The sequence below is a fragment of the Anabas testudineus genome, chromosome 13, assembly GCF_900324465.2.
Source record: "Anabas testudineus chromosome 13, fAnaTes1.2, whole genome shotgun sequence".
Taxonomy (NCBI): Eukaryota; Metazoa; Chordata; class Actinopteri; order Anabantiformes; family Anabantidae; genus Anabas; species Anabas testudineus.
Genome location: NC_046622.1, coordinates 20,525,733 through 20,545,619, shown reverse-complemented (window position 1 = coordinate 20,545,619; position 19,887 = coordinate 20,525,733). Strand labels below are relative to the sequence as shown.

Below are 19,887 nucleotides of genomic sequence, written 5' to 3'. Positions count from 1 at the left end.
GCCAAAAGGGTACGATAGTTATGGATTTTGCAGTACCCATAGTAACATAATCAAAGTAAAATGAAACTATTCAGATGCTACTTTGAAAGCACAGTTTGGCCACCTACCATTTACGTCACACTAAACAGATTTGAACTACAGAAAAGCCTAATTTGTCATTTCAGCTCAGTTGCATTTTCTTTATTACCACAAAACCTCAGGCAAACAGCATCAATATTTCCCTGCAGTGAGCTGCAGTTTGACAAACTCACCCCTTGCAGATGGGCTGTTGTGGCTCTAATGTAAATGTCCGATCAGGGAAGACAGAAGTGTAGTGTACTTCAAACGGCCCACCTAAAATTACATCACCAGGCCGATGCATTTCATTAAAATGAAACTTTCTCTGTAGTTTACAAGACAAGAAATGAGAGGGTGAGTCTGAGAATAAACAGGAGGAGGTGCAGATAAACAAGATGCAGTAGACACAGATGCTCAAATAAGTGCCAGAAAAACCCTTCATAACTGCTCTCCGTCTTTCACACTTTTGTGTTCTTCAAACAAGGTTTCTTTGTTTTATATACAGCATATGTCATCCTCTTCCCATGGTTTCAGTTATTGTTTGATCATTTGCCTCACCTATCAGGGCACAGGTTGTGGGCAGGACTTTCTTATTTTGTCTTGATTCACTGTATTCACTCCCTCTGGTATTAGACATCACACATAATTCTGATTGTAGACATTTCTCTCAAATAATATAAAATATTTAAAAATGTAAACAGCATTCCTCAAGAACAGACGAACCCACCAGTGTTCTCCCATCTTTTCATTACTGTTTACAAATGTACCTATTGCAGAATATAGAAACCACAATCATATTGATAGAATGAGACTTGAAACCCATAAGGTCAAAAAGTAACATTGTTTGCAGATGATACCTTGTGGTTTATCTCAAATCCAGAAAACATTTGACTTGATATCAATAAAGGTGTTTAAAGGATTTGCTTCTTGGCCTATGCTGTACAGAATCATCCAAGTTATGTCCTAAATTTTTGCCTTATGTTGATATACAGTATAATCATCTCCCTTAACGTGTCAGATTTGTCTGGATTAAACACCAATTAATTCTTAAAAGGATAATCTTTAGCCACTAGGGTTTGCTTGACTTCAGATATTTCTGTTGACGCTGGCTATTTGCTAATGACATTATAAAAACAAACAACACAGGAGACAGGAGTATTATGCAACAGAGAAATACCTGTATTTGCATACTTGCGAGATTCAATTCAATTCAATACAATTCAGTTTTATGTGTAGGGCGCTTTTTACAAATGACATTGTCACAAAGCAGCTTTACACACAAGGAACCAGATTCAAAGGGAACCCATCCTCATATGGGTGATTACATGCTGTGTAGGCAGCAGGCAGTCCAGTATAACAGTTAATGACTTTAAGTTAATGTGGAGTCCAGTTAGTTAATTGCAGGCAGACTTGTTCCATTCCTGGACTATCAAGTATTGAGTCAAGACCTCCTAGAAATGGCTTCCGACGTCCAACAAGGCCAAGACCGACTTCATAGTAGCGTGTGACCAACTCCAGTCTCCACACGCATCCCATTGGGCAAACGGTGGATCCAGGTGACAAGATCTCCAGCCAGAAGTTGGGCATCAGGACGAGTCAGACAGGTCCAGAGGCCAAAGGGTGGAATGACGTGTAGCTCAACAGAGAGACGAGGGAAAAGGGAAAAGAGAGAGGGAGAGAAAGAGGAGGAGAGATGGCAGTTAGTTGTATTAACAGTCATATAAAGTTTGAGGTGAATGTATATTTAGAATAGTGCACCAGGGACTCCGGCAGAACTAACTATGACAGCCTAACTAAAAGGGTGGGCCAGAAGGAAACACAGAGACACATGAGGGCTCACTGGGATGTAGAGCAACCGATCACTTCACCATCACAAACCTGAGTGATCAGTGAGAGTGGGGAAGACAGCATCTAAACATACCAGTTCACCATAATGCTCTACGTCCATGAGTCCTTCCCAAATCTATTTACAAAAATGCTTGACTAAATACATAGGTTTTCAGCCTAGACTTAAATACTGAGACTGTGTCTGAGTCCCGAAGGCTATTTGGAAGGCTATTCCATAACTTTGGGGCTTTGTAAGAAAAAGCTCTGCCCCCAGCTCTAGTTTTCATGATACAAGGTACTGACAGGCAGCCAGCATCCTTTGAACGAAGTAGGCGTGGTGGATCAAGACACTAGCAGATACTGCGGCGCAAGACCATTTAATGCTTTAAATGTCAAAAGTAGTATTTTGAAATCGATGCAATATTTCACGGAGAGCCAATGAAGTGTAGATAAGATAGGGGTGATGTGCTCATATCTTCTGGTTGTAGTGAGGACTCTCGCTGCTGCATTCTGAACTAACTGAAGCTTGTTTATGCAGCTGGTTGAACAACCAGACAGTAAGGCATTACAGTAGTCCAACCTAGAGGTGATGAAAGCATGGACTAATTTTTCTGCATCCTTTAGTGACAAAATATTCCTTATCTTGGCAATATTTCTGAGGTGAAAGAAAACTGTACTGGTGATATTATCTACATGAGCTTCAAATGAAAGGCTGGAATCTAGAATCACACCAAGGTCTTTTACTGTTGCACTAGATGTAACAGAAAGGCCATCTAGAGTTACGGTGTGATCTAAAATCTTGCTTCTAGCTGCAGATGATCCTATAACTAGTACTTCTGTCTTATCAGGATTAAGCAGAAGGAAGTTAATTAGCATCCAGTCTCGTGTATCCTTTACACATTGCTCAACTTTATTAAGCTGTTTGATCTCATCTGGTTTTGATGAAAACATGTAACTGTGTGTCGTCAGCATAACAGTGAAAGTTAATACCATGCTTACGGCTTATGTTGCCCAGTGGAAGTATGTAGAGGGAAAAAAGCAGTGAGCCTAAAACTGAACCCTGTGGAACACCAAACTCCACTGGAGAGCATGTTGAATAATCGCTATTTAGATCTACATACAAATAGGACCTAAGCCAAGAGAAGGCCGTTCCCTCAATTCCAACAACATTTTCTAGTCTGTGAAGGAGAATACTATGGTCAATGGTGTCAAAAGCTGCACTGAGGTCGAGTAGCACAAGCATAGTGACGCTACCCTTATCAGAGGCCAATAGGTGGTCATTTACTACTTTAACAAGTGGCGTCTCTGTGCTGTGATGGGGCCTAAATCCTGACCGATAGAGTTTGTGTATGTTATTTCTATGAAGATACGAGGATAGCTGCCCAGCTACTATCTTTTCAAGAATCTTTGAGATAAAGGGGAGGTTTGATAATGGCCTGTAATTGGACAGCTGACAGGGGTCGAGATCAGGTTTCTTGATTAGCGGTTTAATAACTGCTAATTTAAAACACTTTGGGACATACCCACAGCTGAGTGAGGAATTTATGATTGTCAGCAGGGGTTCTATTATTTCTGGCACTATCTGTCGGTATAGGGTCTAATGTACAGGTTAAAGATTTTGCAGAAGAGATGAGTGAAATTAGTTCATTCTCTTCAAGAGGAGTGAAGTATTCTAGGTACTGATCTGCTGTGGTTAGCGCATCATCTGGGTCAACTAAATTGTCTGGTTTTAAAGCTTGAATTTTATGCCTTATATTTACAAATTTTGTAATTGAAAAGGTTCATGAAGTCCTCACTACTGCAAAACGTTGTTGCGGAGATATCTGCAGTGGTCTTCTTTCTAGTTAATTTGGCTACTGTATTAAATAAAGATCTAGGGTTATTTTTGTTGTTTGTTTGTGAGTGGAGAGATACGTTGATCTAGCTGCACTAAGAGCTTTTTTATAATTCAGGATGCTCTCCTTCCATGCTATCTGGAATACTAACAATTTAGTTTGGCACCATTTACGTTCTAACTTTCGAGTAGTCTGTTTTAAGGCGCGCGTGTCATCGTTATACCAGGGAGCGAGTTTCTTATCTCTAATGACTTTTCTTTTAACTGGAGCTACATTATCTAAGGTATAACGTAATGACGACTCGAGATATTCAGTCGCTTGGTCTAGTTCTGTAGGGTCAGACGGTGATCCAATCAAAGTTGATAACTCTGGAAGATTACTAATAAAGCTCTGGCCGGTAGTTGATGTAAATGTATGTTTAATGCGATAGCGCGGCACTGAGTATACATTATTAATATGACACACTGTAGTTGAAACAAGATATTGGTCTGAGATAACTTCAGACAGTGGGAGCGTAAGTAAATTTCTTATACTTAAACCTAAGGATATTATTAAATCTAAAGTGTGAGCTGCTTTATGAGTGGGTCCTACTACACACTGATCTACTCCTAGTGAGTCCAATATGGACATAAATGCTGTTCTCAGAGGGTCTTCTGGATTCTCAAAGTGAATATTAAAATCTCTAGCAATTAACGCTTTGTCTACAGAAACAACTAGTTTAGAAAGGAAATCTGCAAATTCACAAAGAAATTCAGAGTAGGGCCCTGGGGGTCTGTAAATGATAATTAGCAGGATCGGCTGAGCAGACTTTATATTTGTATCTATACTTGTTATGTTACTATAAAGACATTCAAAAGCTTCAAATTTGTGTACATGCTTTTGTACGATAGTCAGATTATCATTGTAAATAACTCGACACCTCCTCCTCTACCAGTCAGACGAGGCTGGTGAATGTAGCTGTATCCAGGAGGAGTTGCTTCATTTAAAGCTACATACTCATCCTGTTTAATCCAGGTTTCTGTTAAACAGAGTATCGTATTTTCCTCACTATAAGGCGCAGCTAAAAGTCTTCAATTTTCTCAAAAGCCGACAGTGCGCCTTATAATCCGGTGCGCCTTATATATGGATCAATATTGAGTCAGTCACGCAGTAGAACACGGGAATAAACGTTTAACATTAACGAATCAATGGTGCGGAAGTGGAGGCAGCAACAAGATGGCTAAGTAAAGAAGACTAAACAGAGTTTCTGAGGGAACAAAGCGAGATGGCTACAGTTGGAGGACAAACTCCTATCTTTTCTTTATGTAACTGAAAGAAACTAAATTAACAAATAATACACATCGTTACACATTTGGTATGTTACACTCGCACACGCTAGCTTGACTTGAATGAAGCTAATAACAATAACACGCACATGTGATTTATCAGATGTAACAGGTAACAACTAACAAACTTCTAATGACAATAAACATGTTAATACTTACAAAGACAAATGTTTTCCAAGGCACAAACGTATAAATCACACTCAGCATAAACATGAACCAGTTGGTTTTACTGTGGAAACTAAACTAGCTTAATTTACTGACGGAGAAAATACGTCAAAGCTGTTCTATTGAACAGAGAGTGGAAAGAGCGCTCACTCTGCAACTAATTATCTTAACAAAGATCAACTAAAATACACAACTCTCACTCTGATAAATTTTTAAGAACAATACTATAATACTTTTTAGCTGCCTTTGTCACAACTTATTGTTATTCATTTATCACTTGAACTGAAAGGCTTGATGGCAATCGACTACCTCTTATTTTGAAGGTCTCGTTTCCGGGTGGAATGGTGTTCATGCAGCAGCTTGACATTTGTTAAACCGATTGATTGCACCTGTTGTGCACCGGAGGGCTTTTTACCTGCAGTGTTCCACAGACCTGTTGTCAGATCGTTTGTTGAATTAGAAGCAAGACCCAGACACTACTTTTGACAAACTAGTGTGGAGGACTTAAAGTACTCCATGGCTGAGGATTCTGCCACATGGATTATTGCTTTGGAGTATGGATTGTGATATTTTTTACCCGGTTTGTGTTTTGTTGAATGCCGGTGTTTTTCGTTGGATTATCTGTTGGATTATTTTGGATTTCCTATAGGAGCTACGGGTTTTGATTATAAAGATAAGATAAAGATAAAGATAAAGATAAAGATTAACTTTATTGTCATTGCAACATCGTACAACGAGAGTAAGGTGCCAACCAGTCTGTGCCATATATATATATATAGAATGAAAAGGAATAAAAAAAAACAGAATAAATAATCAGAGACAGTCAAAAGACAAAATAAGACACAAACAACCCTTCAAGTAATCAAAGAAGATCACATCACATTGTGCTCCGGACCAGCTCTCACTCCCACAAGTGAGTATACTGTCACAGTTACAGTTCTAGTTTCTATAGTCCGTTCTTTACAGTGTTTAATGTAATTATTGCTACTGGATAAAAGCTTTTCTTAAATCTGGCAGTCCTAGTTTTGATGGACCTGAACCTTCTCCCTGATGGCAACAGTTCAAAGAGAGAGTGTCCAGGGTGTGTAGTGTCCCTGAGAATGGTTTGAGCTTTTTTGAGGCAGCGGGAACTGTGAAGTTCTTCTAGAGGAAGGAGAGGGGAACCGGTGATCCTCTGTGCTGTTTGACTTTTTGTTTAGCTCGAGGAACAGACACAGTCTCAATATGTTGAACCCTGAGTGACGACTCTGTGCAGCTAGCAGACGGTTGGTTTAGCCTGTTTATCTGCTCCCTGGCCTGGGCTCTGGGAAGTCAGCGACTAACTAGGCCTGTTCTCAGACTATGTGCTATACTGCAAGAAATGAGAGCAGCACCTTCCCGAGTGGGATGGACACCGTCAGGCCAGGTTTGCCCTCAAAGATACTCCAATTATCTATGAAGCCCACATTGTTTTCGGAGCACCACCTGGACGACCATAACCTGCTGTAGGTTATGTCGCCTCGTCTCATTGGGAGGGGGCCAGAGCAGATTACCACTTCGGACATCGCCTTCGCTAATTTAAACACCTGTTGGACACGTGAAGTGCGGGGTGGTGTGCTCCGGTGGGCTAGCTTTAGCTTTAGCCTTAGCTTTGGCTGCGTGAGTATGCCGCCGAGTCGCCACCCACTCGCCCCGCTGTGAGGGCTCTAACGCGGGGACTGGCTATCTCCGCCCGCGGCACCCAGACTGTCCGCTACAGAAATAACACTACTCTCACTCTCTCTAACCCTCTCTAAAGTCTGGATGCGCTCCTCTAATGCTGTTATCTTCTCCGTCAGAGTGATAACTAACACACACCTGTCACAGGTAAAATTATCGCTAATGACGGAAGAAGACGGTCTAAACATCCTGCACTCCACACACTGAACAAGCTGAATATTACTCATGTTAACGTACCTGAGTTGGAGAAATTTGGAGAGATTAACACACTGTAAGACATTCAGCTGGTACACAAATCTTTATCAGTATACAAAGGCCATTTTTCACAGTAAGTTAACAGTAGCATATATAGTCTAACTTCAACATAATATACAAACTTCTCACATGTAATGTAAGCAGTTGCACAAAGTAAACTATGTCTAGAGCAAAAACAACACTGATGTAACTGTCATTTAAATCCTAACAAAAACACTGTTGTACTGTATTCTGGCACAGTACAACATGCTAAAACAAATAAAGAAACTCACCGAATGCCTGTCAGCCTACTGGCTATCACAGTCCTGCTCAGTAAAAGTTTGCCTTATGATTTGAGTTTGCATAAACAAAGATCAACATGTGTGGGATGAAAACTTAATCGCTTGGAGTGCTGGTTGCTGATACATCCAAGTAGCTTTTGGCTAACTCAGCCAATGGGGCACATCAGTGTTTTTTGCAGGACTACCACAACAGCAGGTTTTTCCATTATGGGAATGTGCATGTGAATTTTTTTTGCTATTATGGCGTACTGAACTTTTGTCTTCTCACTTTGATAGCTGCCTCAAAAGCTACACAAAGTCTCTCTCCAGTGTTACTTTTTTCAGCTTCGTTGTCAACATCTCCCTCAGTTTGGACATCCACTGCCACATCAGGGATAAAAAAAAATGTATTAATTAATGAGCATTATCAATGCATGCAGCCATTTCAAGTGTCTCTGAGCAGCCCATCTCATGTTCTCTGAGATGAACTGGAGATGTTTAAAGCGGGGATCTAGCATGCAGGCCACAATCAGAATAGTTTCCAAGAGATCCGTATATTCCAATTGGAATCATGTTGCCAGTTGGCCTTGGACCGTGTTTTTGAAAAGGGGGACATTCATTGAGGACAGACTGTACAGCTACTATGTGCTCAAACAGCCCCTTGAACATCATGCCAATGGAATTCCATCTGGCTGGGCAGTCAGTTTGGAGTTTATTTGTCTGCATCTTTATTTGTCTAGCTGTTCTTGCTGAATCTTGTCACAAAATGAAAATGACTTACATCTCCCCATTATTCAGGTAAGATTAAATCCGCCTTTATAGGTAAAGGCTTATACCTTACACCTATACCTTTATAGGTATATGGTATAGGATAGGTGTAACATGTGCCTGTTCCATTCCAGGTCTTTGGAAACATTTTACATAGTTCCATGGCCATGTTCATGTTACTTGCATTGTAATACATGCTCAACAACACAAGTATGCCCTACTACTGAGCAACTGTTTCCTTCAGCTCCCAGGCATTGGTGCTGTAAAGAGCATTTACTTTAATGAATGCCTTGATTGTGGACAATGTCCACAGGTCAGCGTTTAGTGACACACTCAATCCTTCAATTCTTTAGCAGTGTTTTTATAGAAGATGTTAAACAGCCACATGCATTTGTACTCCACAGTGTGGCATAAGATAGCACATTGTAGCCAGGTTGAAAAACAATAATAAATTTCTATAAAACCTGCATACACTGCTACCAAAGGTAGGTGGTGTCTTTCACAATAAAATGCACAAGCAAGTTAGTTAATTGTTGTAGCTTCTTTTCTGTCAAACCAGGCCATTTGCAGAAGTTGTAAATTGACTTCTGCTGTGTAGTGGTCTCGGTCTTGGAGTTTGCAGGGTTTTCAGCCTGTGTTATATTTAAGAACATATTTGCATATTTTGCAGGTTAGAGTTGTGTTTGCCTCAATTATAGTGCCACCTGTGCTAGCTTGCTTCAATTAGTGGACTAGTCAACTATATAGTAGCCACATGCTTAGTTGTTCCTAATATGGGTAAACTAAATCTATCTATCTATCTTTCTATCTATGACTTTATGGTGCCTCGACCCATAATAGCTTTCTTTGTGTTCCTCTCTGGTCTCAGCAGGATTATGTAACATTTTGGTCCAAACAGTGCCAACAAAAGGCCAAAACCTGATGCCAGAATGGCAAATACCTCCACTGCATCTGCATATTTACCTGGGGAGTTGACATAAGCAGGAACAAATGCCACCCACACAGCACAGAAGATCAACATGCTGAAAGTGATGAGTTTGGCCTCATTGAAGTTGTCTGGAAGATTTCTTGCTAGAAAGGCTAACATGAAACTGATAATGGCCAATAAGCCAATGTAACCCAATAACACTGCAAAACCAATCGTGGAGCCAACTACACACTCATATACAATTTTCTCATTGTGGTATTGAGTGTTTTTATGAGGAGCTGGTGAGGCAGAGACAATCCATGCAGCGCATATTGCCCCCTGAACAGAAGTAAGAAGCATCACTGTCCCTCTCTGCTGCACAGCACCAAACCACTTCAGATTGGCTCCACCTCCTGGCTTTGAGGCCTTGAAAACAGCTAGAACTACCATGGTTTTCACCAGAATACATGAGACACAAAGAACAAAGCTGATGCCCAAATGCTGCATGTCTCAGCTGGCACGTCCACAGTTTGGGTTGACCGATAAACAGTAGTGAACAGAGAAAGCACAATTTAAGTGAAACCAATATAAGAAAACTCAGTTCTGAATTGTTGGCACGTACCATGGGTGTACTACGATGGTACGTGAAAATGCCCAGAACAACAGCACAAACAAATGTGCCCAGCAATGAGGTTGTTGTCAAGCAGATACCCAGAGGTTCATAGTAGGAGAGGAACTCAGTTTCCTTCGGAACACAGTGGTCACGCTGAGGACTGGACCAAAAATCCTCTGGACAAGCGATGCACTCAGTGGAGTCTGACAAGAAAAGATAGCCGGTAGGATGAATTGTTACTACACAGTATATACTGTAATATCTTAAAAGGTAAATTAACAAAACAAGAACACTAATGTAAAATGAACAGAACATGAACACCAACCCGTCTTATTGCTGATCTTTCCCTCAGAACAAAGGACACAGTCAAAACAGCAGACAGGCTGCCCCTTTTTTCTGGCCATACGGGTCCCTGGAGGACAGTTCTCACTGCACACTGACCGTGGGGGCTGTAGAGAGAAAAGTAAAGTTATTTTACTACACTTTGCCACAATCAGTTCTCAAAAAAGAAGACATTTCTGAACAAGCAGAAATAACCTTGTTGAATTCAAAGTTCCAGAAGATTTTGTCTTCATCAAGTGTAAGTTCGTCACCTTTGGAAGCCGACCTCTTAACCTCACCCACATTCTGAACTTGAGTACTTCCATCAGGGAGCCACCACCAGTTCATGATATCATAAATTGGCAAGACATCACCGTTCTCATCAAATGATACTTGATCACCGAATGATGTGGTGAAGTTGACTTTGTTTAAATAATGTACAAGCTGAAAACAGATGACAGAAAATTTCAAGTGACCTAATTGCTCGGACCACCTGAAAACATCTAACTTGTTTAATGCCATTTCTCACACTCACATCAAGAATTGAAAATAGAAATGCATTTTGTTGTTCTAATTTCACAAAATCTTTTTTAAAGCACATGTACTAATTTACACTCCCCTCTAAAGTATTGGAAAGGTAAGGTCAATTCCTTTATTTTAGCTGTAGACTGAAAACATTTGAGTTTGATATCAACATTTTAGCTTTTTTTCCAAGTGTTTACATCTGGATCTGATACACAACTTAGAAGATAACACTTTTTGTTACATCCCACCCACCTCTTATGTGAGCAAAAGTATTGGAACATGTAGACTTAAAATAGATTAAAGTTAATAAGATTAATACGATTTAATATTTAGTTGCAACACTATTTGCTTGCAATAACTGCATGAAGCCTGTGACTCGTTGACATCTTTAAATGATTTCTTTGTGATGCTTTTCCAGGCTTTCGCTGCAGCATCTTTCAGTTGTTGTTTGTTTTGGGGTGTTATTTAAGTATTTATAATACTTTTGGAGAAGAGGGTATTTTGAAGTCTATTATTGTATATTAATAAAATTACATACAGTAAGTACTTTATAGTAAAGTGATATCACACCTGCCATGGCTCCAATTGTTGCAAAGTGGCGCACCTGTTCCCACTGAAAGGACCTCTCCCTGGTACACAGTGCAGCATGTCATCGAGGGCATATGCCAGAGCATACACAGCTTTGTAAACATTATACTCAGGCCTGAGGTTAGAAACATCTAAAAACTCTGTCTCCACAGTGTTAATATCTTCCTTTCCAGTGCATAATGTTCCTCCATCGTCCAACAAACCTGCTGGATTGAATCTACACTGAAATGTATGTTCCCAAAATTGTTTCACCTAAAATTTTATAAAATGTCATCATTAACAGTTTTTACAAGGCATTATTTATTATGATACTTTTCTAATCACACTGTAAAATGAGATTTTTACCATATTATTTTCATTCTTGTAGTCATTTTGGTCAGGACGTATCTGCAATAGAAAATCCTTGAGTCCTGGTATTTCCCCTCGATGGATGGCAATGCCCAGTGTGCCACCCAGGTACGGCATTAGGTGGGGGGTCTGGAGCACAGCAGCTGATGTCCAGGCTTCACTTCCAATCCACTGCCGACCTGTCACATCCTGTCGCACCACCTGTATTTTGCACCATGGTAAATACATTTTGCAGAGTTTTATTAAAAATATTCTGAAAGATCATCAAACATTTTAGCTGCGATGGGAATTTGCTGTTTTAGACTAACTTGTTTGTTTAAAACTTCTACTAATTTGGCTAGTGAATTGTGCTTTTAAAAAACCAAATCATCTAATCATGTCATTTAATCATTTCAAGATAATAGATTTCTAATTTCTACTTCGTTTGAATTCTGACCTCTTCCATTAGTTCAATCATATGAATCTCATGAAGAAACACCATGACCACACGAGCTGTTGAAGTCTTAATCAAATGTACAACCCTCCTTATTTCATTTGGGTCACGGTCCCAGGGCAGCACCTCAAGGTAAGCCAAACAGCCTTCACCAGACTGAACCAAGGCAGATTGAAAGGACTGGGCAACATGGAGTCCATAATCATCATCAGTGACAACCAGTCCAACCCAAGTCCAGCCAAAGTGTTTTAGAATCTGAATCATAGCATGCACCTAGGTGAATGTATTGGTTTGAAATCATTAGTGAACTTGTCAGTGCAGTTGAAGTTTACTGCAATCACTGTCATTTCAGTTAACTGCAATTACAATAATTATACAAATGAATTGTTGATCCACATCCCACAATAAACTAACAGTTAATAACTTGTTAAATAATTGATAAATCTACTTGCTAAGTGTCTCACCTGAAAAGCATCACTCGGGATCGTTCTAAAGAAGGATGGAAACCGTTGTCGATCAGTGAGACAGGAACATGTTGCAAAGTAACTCACCTATAAAGAAAGTTACTAGTTTTTCCAACCAAAAAACACTATCACTTTTAAATATTTTTTTTTCAAATGCAGCATATAAAATTAAGAATTTACTAAGAAACTCACAGTAGGCATTTTGTATAAACCTAATATGTGGGAGATGGCAATAGAAAATGTTGAATATGAATCACCCACAATCCCCAGGACTGGAGGTGATCCTATACAGTTCTCCTGAAGCATAAACTGCTCCTCCTGACCACTTGCTAATGACAGTGCACCACTGAGTCCAATAATAAGTGCACCACAGTTGTCATAAAGACTGTATCCAAGAGTCAGATTAGGTAGCAGGGTGGAGTTCTTGTTGATCTCATCAATAGCAAAGGCCATGGTCATAGCATCCCTGAAGCCTAAAGTATCAAAGCTAATGCACAGAATATCAGTGTTAACAATCAAAAAGCAATACGTCACAGAGAAAGGGACATGTGTTCACTCAAAGTTAAACCCATGTTAATAATTGCAGTTACTACTATTATTACAGCACAATTAAAATGGTTTCCTGCAGTACACCTACCCATTGCAGGTAGGCTGTTGAGGCTCTGATGTTAATGTCCACTCAGGGTAAACAGACGTGAAGTGGACCTCAAACAGCCCACCTAGAACCACATCACCAGGCTTATGCATTTCATTAAGATGAAACTTCCTCCGTAAGTTACAAGTAGAGGGAAGAGAGGTTGAAACAGAGGGTAAAAAGGAGGGAGTGGCAAACCACCAGTTAAGGTAGACACGGAGAAGCAAATATATACCAAGACAATTCCCCATAACGACCAACCTCCCTTCACATGTTTCTATTCTTCAGCAAAGGTTCATGGATTTTATATGTGAGGTAACCTTTGGAAAATTTCAGTCATTGTTCACACTTTCTCAACACCCCTTTTAGGGCATGGGGTGTGGTGTGGTGTGGTGCATAATAAATATATCAATGTATATATGTTAATGTATAAAACACAGTATAGTAAATTATTAAAAAAAATATTACGCCTATACTGCCTTTTTTAATGCTTAAATACATGGATTATACTGCAACCATATTCTACACATGGTCTCATGTCACACCGCTCTTCAGAGCTTACCATCATCTTCCCGGGGCTGCAAGGATCAAGTTCAAAGCTCTGTCTCTTGCCTACAGAGTGGTCAACTCTACAGCTCCATCTTATGTCAATCCAATCATTCGGGTCTACATCCCCTCTCATCCACTGTGCTCGACCAGTGAAGGACGTCTGGTGGTACCGAACGCAGACTCCAAAGAAAAACTCTTCATCTCAGTGATTCCACGATGGTGGAATGAGCTGCCAAACTCTTCCTTTGCACTTTGATTTGAGATTTTGTTTGCTTCCTTTGTTCTTCACTTGTAAGTTACTTTTGATAAAAGCGTCTGCTAAATGACTAAATGTAAATGTAAATGTAAATCTATGGCATTCTTCTCACACCACAGCAACTCCTGTAGCTGGGGTATGGTGTATTGTACCTACAGTATGATATTATCAGGATTTCACTCCAGTTAGCCAAACAACCTTGCTCCAAGAAACATATTTGCTCGAGAAAATTTGAAATAAACGCATTGCTTAGAAATACCCTTACTACTTACTGATCTCAGCTGATTTGACAATAATCATATGTTAGATGGTACAGGTCAGATATTCCATCTGTATGTCAAAGAAATATAAAACAGAAAAATTTGAATTAGAAATTTTGTCTTTCAAATTGACAAAATATATGACCCTAGTTTGGTTCCATGAAAATGAAGGTCACTAATATCTTCTGCAAGTCAATGGTAGATCAATCCTCAGTGAAAGTAGAATCAAATGACAGGTATGCACTTTTTTAAAACATTTTTGTGGTTCCTTTACCCACGATTGCTTTCTTTGTGTTTCTCTCCGGTCTCAGCAGGATTATGTAACATTTGGATCCAAAACCTGAGGCCAAAATGGCAAATACCTTGCATATTTACCTGGTCAGTGGACATAAGCAGGAACAAATGCTACCCACACAAAACTAAAACTCTATATAACTATATCACCTGGGTTTATGGATTTTATTAGAATTACACTTTCTGGGTAATTTACATATTTCTAACTGAATTTGCGTTCTGGTATTTGTAACATTCTCTTGAGAGAGTGCTGGGAGACACTTTTTACAGCTGCATGTATGAATGTAGCATACATGCAGGTACTGTAGGACTGTAGTAATTGTGTAACTTGATTGTTAAGTGTAAATATAATTAGTGAACACAGTAGCACTGTACATTATTTTAAATGTATTTATGCACCTGACTTCAATTGTAGCAATTTGTAGAAATGATATTGTTTATTTAAATTTCATACTATAATTGCAACTAATCAGTCTCATTGAAGAGAATGGAAAACTTCCTGTACCCCTGCTACACATGTATTTATTGTGTTTTTTTACTCTACATTACATTACATTAATAGCAAAGGCCATGGTCATAGCATGTCTGAAGGGTAACAAAGCTAATGCTCAATGTTAACTAAAGGCCGATGGCAGAGCTGGTTATTAATGTGATTTGGTGGCGATGACTAGTTGGGCTGGGTTCTTCCATTATTGGTCAATAAGTTTCGACAACTGACAGAGAAAATCATTACGTGTGTGCCAGGTAAAGATTATGCTCTTTAGTCTTAAGATCCAGTTGCTGCCAGTAATTATAAAGATTTTTTTTAAACATGACTAATAAATAAAACTGATATTGGCAATTGATGTCACAACCAAGGAAGGTCTACACTAACTACAGCTTTACTTCAAGTTAGCTATTTTACCTCAGTTTTCCTATGTAGGCTCTATAGTTTGCTTTGCCCAAGCCTCACCACACAGTATCTCACCTGAAAACCAGGCTTTTTTTTTGCTTTTGTTTTTCAGCACTAATTGTGTGAAAAGTGTAAGCTACTGGTTGGCCTTCTTATATACTAATACTCAAAACATGCAAGAATTAAGTGAATTCATAAAATTTACAGGATTTTCTACCTCCAGGAAAATAAAAATGTTGTCCCTTTAATATCTGCATTAAAAGTCTGTAAATAACTGAAAAGTAAACCAAAACTTAAGTAAGGTTGTTATTTGTGCTTAAAGTCAATACAATAATATAATATTTAGAAGCACTTGTTCATAAAAAAAACAAACAAAGAACTTTTTTTAGGATTTAGGGCATTTCATCAGACACTAAGAAAGCCTTTTAAAAGCCTCCCAAATCTCAAAGAATGCGATCAGGAAAAAAGGAATAGGTTATTTATCTGTTGTAGCTCGTCCCATGACTGCCTTTTTTGTGTTTCTCTCTGGTCTCAGCAGGATTATGTAACATTTAGGCCCAAATAGTGCCACCAAGAGGCCAAAGCTTGATGCCAGGATGGCAAATACCTCCACTGCATCTGCATATTTACCTGGGGAGTTGACATAAGCAGGAATAAAAGCCACCCACACAGCACAGAAGATCAACATGCTGAAAGTGATGAGTTTGGCCTCATTGAAGTTGTCTGGAAGATTTCTTGCCAGAAATGCTAACAGGAAACTGAGCATAGCTAACAAGCCAATGTAACCCAGTAACACAGCAAAACCAATTGTGGATCCAACTATACACTCATAAACAATTTTGTCATTGTGGTACTGTGTGTTTTTATGAGGCACTGGAGACGCAGACAGAATCCAAGATGAACATATTGCTGCCTGAATGCAAGTAAGAGCAAAAACTGTTTCTCTCTGCTGCACAGCACCAAACCACTTGAGAGTGGCTCCACCTCCTGGCTTTGAGGCCTTGAAAACAGCTAAAACTACCATGGTTTTTACCAGGATACATGAGACACAGAGCACAAAGCTGATCCCAAATGCTGCATGTCTCAGCTGGCATGTCCACAGTCTGGGTCGTCCAATAAACAGCAAAGAACACAGAAAACACAGCTTAAGTGACACCAAGATCAGGAAACTTAGTTCTGAATTATTAGCACGCACCATAGGTGTGCTGCGATGATAGATGAAGATGCCCAGAACAACAGCACAGATAAATGTGCCCAACAATGAAGCAGATGTCAAACAAATACCCAGAGGTTCATAGTAGGAGAGGAACTCTTCTTCTTTAGGAACACACTGGTCACGCTGTGGGCTGGACCAGTAATCCTCTGGACAACTGATGCACTCCATGAAATCTGTCAAACAAAGGATAATTTTATAATAATCCCTCCATCTGTGAATACTGTTGTTGATTTGCACAGACATAACCTGGGTTTCTGAGGAAGAGGGAATATGCTTTCCTAGATATTCACAACAGGACACACTCCTGCATAAAAACTAATACTGAATGGTAAAAATTATAATATGCATAATAAAATATTTAGGAACACTGACCAGTTTCATTACTGATCTTTCCCTCAGAACAAGGGATGCAGTCAAAACAGCAGACAGGCTGCCCCTTTTTTCTGGCAATGCGGGTACCTGGAGGACAGCTCTCACTGCACACTGACTTTGGTGGCTAAAGAACAAGAATACAGATATTATTGTTTTACTGAACTCTCTGCTATTATTTTACATAGTACTGAAGGAAAGACAAGAATAAGGACAAGTAACCTGTTTGGAATCAAAGTTCCAGAAGATTTTGTCTTCATCAAGTATGAGTTCTTCATCTTTGAAAGGCGACTTCTTGACAAGCCCCACATTCTGAACTTTAGTTCTTCCATCAGGGAGCCACACCCAGTTCATAATATCATAGATTGGTAAGGCATCACCATTCTCATCAAATGATACTTGATCACCAAAGGGAGTGGTAAAATTGACTTTTTCCAAGTAATGCATCAGCTACAAATAGGAGAGATATGTACAATAAAAAGTGTATAGTCTACATCGTTCTTCAAGTCATTTGAGTTTTTAAGTGGAAAACATGAAAAATTCAATTTTTAAAATTTATGATACCATCCTCACATAAAAAACATAGGGTGTTTAGCAACCAGTGATATTTACTTTTATTTCACTATTTCTACAAGTTATAGCAACTATTTTTTAAATATATAAAAAGAGATTGAATGTAAACTGATATCACACCTGCCATGGCTCCAGTCTATCTAAAGTAGCACAGCTGTGTTCACTAAAAGGACCTCTCCCTGGTACACAGTTCAGCATGTCATCAAGAGCATATGCCAGAGCATACACAGCCTTGTAAATATTATATTCAGGCCTGAGGTTAGAAACATCCAGAAACTCAGTCTCCACATTCTCTAGATCTTCCTGTCCAGTGCATATTGTCCCACCAGCTTCCACCCAACCTGACGGAGGTGGTGCAAATTTACAGTGAAATGTATATTCCCAAACCTGCCTAACCTGAAATGTATTTAAAACAAGGTTTTAACACAAACAACAATATATCATTCATGCATATAGCAGATCATAATTCAAGGATGGAATCCTCACCACACTATTTCCATAGGTGTTGTTGTAGTGCAGGTCAGGACGTATTTGTAAAATGAAGTTTCTCAGCCCCGCTATTTCTCCTCGACGAATGGCAATGCCTAATGTGCCACCCAGGTATGGCATGAGGTGGGGGATCTGGAGCACAGCAGCTAATGTCCAAGCTTCACTGGCAATCCACTGCAGGTCTGTCACATTCTTATTCACTACCTATGTTAAATTATACATCATAATTGATATAAAGCATAAATAGCATATATACAAGGTACATGTAAATGTACAACTCAAATATACACACAATCATACATACAGTATAAATATACAAATTTTATCTAACTGCTTTTGAGGAGTCATGCTATGGATGAATAAATATCACTGAATCCCCACTACCACCACCAATGTCCAACCTCTTCCATGAGTTGAATCACGTGTGTCTGTGGTGCAAAGACAATGACTACACGAGCTGTAGATTTTGTCATCACATCTACAATCCTCTTGTATTTATTTGGATCATTTCCCCAAGGCAGAATCTCCAAGTAGGCCAGGCAACCTCCACCAGATGGACTAAGGTCTGATTGAAAGGAACGGGCAGCATGCAGTCCATAATCATCATCACTGACAAGCAGACCTACCCAAGTCCAACCAAAGCGTTTCAAAATCTGAATCATAGCACGCACCTAAACGAATACAGAGTGAAGAATTAGAATGATGGAATTGCACGTGATTATTTCCATGAAGCTTATTTCAATTACATAGTTTAATTGCTGATATACAAAGAAAACAGATTTTATGCACACCAAAAGTTTTCCGGCGATTTACCTGGAAAGCATCACTTGGGATTGTTCTGAAGAAAGATGGAAACCTTTGCCGGTCACTCAGGCAGGAACATGTGGCAAAATAGCTCACCTACCATGAAACACACTGTTTGTAAAGACACTGAAAGTCTAATTGATGATTAAGTGAAATACAGAATGCTAAGGACAATTTAGGACAGGAAACTTACAATAGGCAGTTTGAACAAGCCTAGAACATTGGAAATGGCAATAGAAAATGTTGAGAAAGGATCACCCACAATCCCCAGGACTGGAGGAGTCCCTAAACAGCTCTGCTGAAGCAGAGACTGCTCCTCTTGACTATTGGCCAATGACAATGCAGCACTGAACCCAATACCAAGTGTAGCACAGTTGTCATAAAGACTGTATCCCAGAGTCACATTAGGTAGTAGGCTGGAGTTGTTGTTGATCTCATCAATAGCAAAGGCCATGGTCATAGCATGTCTGAACCCTAGAGGGTCAAAGCTAACACAAAAATTATATATAATATATATTTATATATATATATATATTATTATTAGAATATATTAGGCGTTTGAGACTTACCCATGGCAGCTTGGTTGATGTGGCTCGGAGATGAACATCAGCTCAGGGAAAACAGAGCTATAGTGAATTTCAAACAGCCCACCAAGAACTACATCGCCAGTCTTGTGCATCCCATTCAGATGAAACTTTCTCGATAATTTGCACAGTGGAGAAAAGCAGAAAAATTCAGTGAAGAAAAACAAAAACGAAATCAAACTCAGATGAACACACAAGGCCCTCATTACAGCCCTCTCTTCCTCACACCTGTCTCTAATCTTCATGCACTGATACATAATTTTAGGCACAGAGCTATGTCATCTCTTTTCGTCATTGTTTAATTATTCACACCACCCACACTGGCGTCGGCAACTGTGGGGGACGGGCATAATACACAATTCAAAATAATTAAGTCATATTTCACATCAGCAGTGTTCCTGGTACTAAATCATATTGAATATTTTGTAATTTATCTTCTTCTTTATGTGTATTTGTGTAAACAAATGAGAAAAGACTTTTTACTCAAATCTATAAAAAAAATGAAAATCAAATTCAGCCATGTGGAATTAATTGACTGAAGAATGTATTTTTAGAAAACAAGTAAAATTAAAAATGAA

General features: G+C 39.3%; 1 protein-coding gene across 1 annotated transcript; it reads right to left on the bottom strand.

Annotated features, from left to right (window-relative positions):
- Nucleotides 1–8,998: 8,998 nt before the first annotated feature.
- Nucleotides 8,999–19,404, bottom strand: LOC113165225. The gene is given in 20 exon segments (XM_026364597.1): nt 8,999–9,592; nt 9,594–9,913; nt 10,036–10,159; nt 10,248–10,475; nt 11,127–11,396; nt 11,490–11,693; nt 11,929–12,198; nt 12,390–12,476; nt 12,582–12,876; nt 13,027–13,300; nt 13,586–13,601; nt 15,768–16,663; nt 16,863–16,986; nt 17,082–17,309; nt 17,553–17,828; nt 17,922–18,125; nt 18,323–18,592; nt 18,735–18,821; nt 18,919–19,213; nt 19,295–19,404. Coding segments are annotated over 20 exon segments (5,172 nt in total).
- Between the last annotated feature and the right edge of the window lie 483 nt (nt 19,405–19,887).